Source organism: the organism of the source record quoted next, assembly GCF_019968985.1.
Source record: "MAG: Porospora cf. gigantea B chromosome Unknown PgB_NODE_2361_length_3652_cov_150.213, whole genome shotgun sequence".
In the NCBI taxonomy this organism is placed as follows: Eukaryota; Apicomplexa; class Conoidasida; order Eugregarinorida; family Porosporidae; genus Porospora; species Porospora cf. gigantea B.
In genome coordinates, this window is record NW_027178822.1 from 1 (window position 1) to 3,652 (window position 3,652).

A 3,652-nucleotide genomic window follows, 5' to 3' on the forward strand; every position below is an offset into this window, starting at 1 on the left:
TATACTTGGGTCTTTTTGGTTGACAGTCGCACCCCACACGTCTGGCCCCACAATTAGTGTAGTTGAACAAGACTGTATCCCTCTTGTGTTGGCATACATAGTACAATACTTTTGTGCGCGATGAGCAATGTTGCACCAGCACCTCGAGACAGCGATGACAGTTTCTACTACACTACACCCGTAGGCTGACCTTTGTAAGCGGTTCCCTCGAGTCTTGGCTGCCAATGATTTCAAAGTCACGACGTTGTCACAACAGTTTCTGCACGAGACTGTCTCCTGATAAGTCAGCAGCCTTCAGTGTGTCTGAGCTTTTTGGTAGTACCTTCGGAGGAAACCCCCGCATCAGGTGGAAATTGCGTGTGCCAGTGCTGGCTTCCACAAATCCGTACAGATCCTCAACAGTGTGGTCGTCATTGAACCTCTGATGCGTGCGTTGGCCATTTCCGAATCGCACTGATAACGTCAAGGAGGGTATGCTCTCATCGATGAGCACCGAGGCCTGAGTGGTTAGTAACTGCGCCCCACTGGACCCGCCCAATGTTTGCCCTGCGCCGGAGAACAGTGGTGGCGCCTCCTGCGGCGGCACAAACCGCTCACTGGACTTGTCCACCAACGCCACGGACACAGCTCCGTCCGTAGCCCGCTGAGCCAGCTCTGCGGGCACTGCACCCTTCTTGATGTCCGCAAGGAACTTAGCGTTCACGGGGTCCTGGACGTCTCTGAACGCCCCCTCGCCTAGACAGAACCCGTTGGCGTAAACCGTGATCCGGACCGCGTCTGCTGGAGAAGGGCCTTGTCTATTTTGGAAGTGCGGATTTTGCACGGCCAGTCCACTGTGTTCGCCGCCTGTGAAGCTGGTGGTGCCCTCCTCCGCATCCGGTGCCCCGCCACGAATAAAGTCTGAGAGACTTCTGAACGACATGATTAAAAGCTGATTTTCTATGGCACATAGGTGTGGGGAGGGAGAAATCCCAGAAAAAGTCTAATTTCACGATGAGTTCCACATCCAAAGTCGCTGATCTCTCACTCGCTGAGTGGGGGCGCAAGGAGATAGTTCTAGCCGAAAAGGAGATGCCTGGTCTTATGAGCTGCAGGGCCGAATTTGGACCCAGCCAGCCTTTAAAGGGTGCTCTCATTTCAGGGTCTCTTCACATGACTATCCAGACTGCCGTCCTTATCGAGACGCTGCAGTCTCTTGGTGCCGAGTTGCGCTGGTGCTCCTGCAACATCTACTCCACCCAAGATCATGCGGCTGCGGCCATTGCTAAGGCTGAGACTTCAAAGGTGTTCGCCTGGAAGGGGGAGACGTTGGAGGAGTACTGGCAGTGCACTCTGGAGATGCTCACTTGGCCAGGATCTGATGGACCTGACATGATCGTGGACGATGGCGGTGATGCCACCCTGCTGATTCACGAGGGAGTGGTGGCCGAGAAGGAATTCGAGGCCTCCGGTAAGATCCCGGACCCGGCCTCATCCGATAACGCGGAGATGAAGTGCATTCTTCGCGTATTGGCTGAGTGTCTGAAGACTGACCCGAAAAAATGGCATAAGGTAGCTGCAAAGTGTGTAGGCGTATCTGAGGAAACGACGACAGGCGTCCACCGCCTGCAAAAGATGGCGAATGCTGGCGAACTGCTCTTCCCGGCGATCAACGTCAACGACTGCGTGACTAAGAGCAAGTTCGACAACGTGTATGGTTGTCGACACTCGCTGCCGGACGCCATTATGCGCGCGACTGACGTGATGATTGGAGGAAAGCACGCAGTCGTGTGTGGGTTCGGAGACGTGGGCAAGGGATGCGCTCAGTCTATGAAGGGATGCGGGGCTCGCGTCACCGTGACTGAAGTCGACCCCATTTGCGCTTTGCAAGGATGTATGGAGGGCTACAACGTCAAGAAACTAGAGACCGTTGTAGGAGAGGCGGACATATTTGTGACCGCAACTGGTAATAAGGACATCATCACCGCACAAACGATGTCAATGATGAAGAATAACGCCATTGTGTGCAACATTGGACATTTCGACAACGAGATTCAGATGGAAGCTTTGGAGAACTGGAGTGGGATCAAGATTCAGAATATCAAGCCTCAAGTTGACCGTTTCGAGTTCCCTGACGGACACGGCGTCATCGTGTTGGCCTCAGGCCGATTGGTGAATCTGGGCTGCGCAACGGGACATCCCTCCTTCGTAATGTCCTGCTCTTTCACCAACCAAACTCTGGCACAGCTTGACATTTGGGCCAACAAGGACAACGGCAAGTACGAGAACCAGGTCTACCTACTACCTAAGCACTTGGACGAGAAGGTGGCTGCTCTTCACCTCCCCTCCCTCAACGCAGAGCTGACACAACTCACTCCCAGCCAAGCCGATTACATCGGTGTCGCTGTCACAGGTCCCTACAAGCCTGACACGTACCGTTACTGATGTTTTAGTTCTAACAATTCGAAAGGATAAACCAGCTACGGCTCTAGACTCCTTTTGGTATCTCGTCTAACTTTCCCAGAATGTTCTCGTACTTCTCAAGGAGATCCATCAGCTTTACGAAAGTCATAGCCATTCTAGATTCTGCCTTCTTAGCGATTTCCTCCTTCTCAGTCAGCGGCTGCTGACCTGTATCTGATTCATCCTGAGAAAGTCCGAAGTGGAACAGCAACCACCACCAAAGGATAACCGGATACATTTCTGTCACGCGAACGCCTCGTGCCTTTAGCTAATTCGTACGACTTTTTAGTACATCACTCTCATGGGTCTCGCTCTTGTTAGAGCGCATCCTAGGCCTCCTCCTCGTCGTCTTCTTCGTAGATTTCGTCGTCCGCAGTCGCTTCCTGGTACTGTTGATATTCCGCCACCAAATCGTTGATGTTGGACTCCGCCTCGGTAAACTCCATAGCATCCATTCCTTCACCAGTGTACCAATGAAGGAATGCCTTCCTCCTGAACATGGACGTGAACTGGTCCGAAACCCTCTTAAACATCTCTTGGATAGCTGTCGAGTTCCCAATGAAGGTACTGGACATCTTAAGACCCTTGGGTGGGATATCACACACAGATGACTTGATGTTGTTGGGAATCCACTCCACGAAGGCGGCACTGTTCTTCTGCTGAACGTAGTGCATCTGCTGGTCGACCTCCTTCGTCGACATGCGTCCGCGGAACATGACGCACGCGGTCAGGTACCGACCATGTCTTGGGTCCGAAGCACACATCATGTTCTTGGAGTCAAAGACCTGCGATGTAAGTTCACTGACCGACAAAGATCTGTACTGCTGGGATCCACGCGACGACAGAGGTGCGAAACCAATCATGAAGAAGTGAAGTCGGGGGAAGGGCGTTAGATTGACGCAAAGTTTACGTAGATCAGCGTTGAGTTGCCCAGGGAATCGCAGCGAGCATGTTACTCCTGACATGGCAGCCGAAACGATATGATTCAAATCGCCGTAAGTTGGAGTCGTGAGGCGAAGCGTCCGGAAGCAGATATCATACAGAGCCTCGTTGTCGATGGCCTGCACGGCGTCAGTGTTCTCAACCAGTTGGTGAATGGACAGCGTTGCGTTGTAGGGTTCAACAACGGTGTCAGACACCTTTGGAGAGGGGAAGACGGAGAAAGTCTCCATAATGCGTTCAGGGTACTCTTCGTGGATCTTTGAAATTA

General features: G+C 52.7%; 4 protein-coding genes across 4 annotated transcripts; 1 reads left to right on the top strand and 3 right to left on the bottom strand.

The window, feature by feature from the left end:
* Nucleotides 1-247: 247 nt before the first annotated feature.
* KVP17_002599 (uncharacterized protein) lies at nucleotides 248-922 on the bottom strand (the record flags this gene model as incomplete). Its single annotated transcript, XM_068518998.1, has 1 exon — nucleotides 248-922. One exon carries the CDS (start codon nucleotides 920-922, stop codon nucleotides 248-250), a length of 675 nt encoding a protein of 224 aa, XP_068376603.1.
* Nucleotides 923-993: 71 nt separating this feature from the next.
* KVP17_002597 (uncharacterized protein) lies at nucleotides 994-2,424 on the top strand (the record flags this gene model as incomplete). The annotated part of the gene is made up of 1 exon (XM_068518996.1): nucleotides 994-2,424. One exon carries the CDS (start codon nucleotides 994-996, stop codon nucleotides 2,422-2,424), a length of 1,431 nt encoding a protein of 476 aa, XP_068376601.1.
* A 43-nt stretch (nucleotides 2,425-2,467) lies between these two features.
* KVP17_002596 (uncharacterized protein) lies at nucleotides 2,468-2,680 on the bottom strand (the record flags this gene model as incomplete). The annotated part of the gene is made up of 1 exon (XM_068518995.1): nucleotides 2,468-2,680. The coding sequence occupies one exon, from the start codon at nucleotides 2,678-2,680 to the stop codon at nucleotides 2,468-2,470; it is 213 nt and encodes a 70-aa protein (XP_068376600.1).
* A 91-nt stretch (nucleotides 2,681-2,771) lies between these two features.
* KVP17_002598 (uncharacterized protein) lies at nucleotides 2,772-3,614 on the bottom strand (the record flags this gene model as incomplete). Its single annotated transcript, XM_068518997.1, has 1 exon — nucleotides 2,772-3,614. The coding sequence occupies one exon, from the start codon at nucleotides 3,612-3,614 to the stop codon at nucleotides 2,772-2,774; it is 843 nt and encodes a 280-aa protein (XP_068376602.1).
* Between the last annotated feature and the right edge of the window lie 38 nt (nucleotides 3,615-3,652).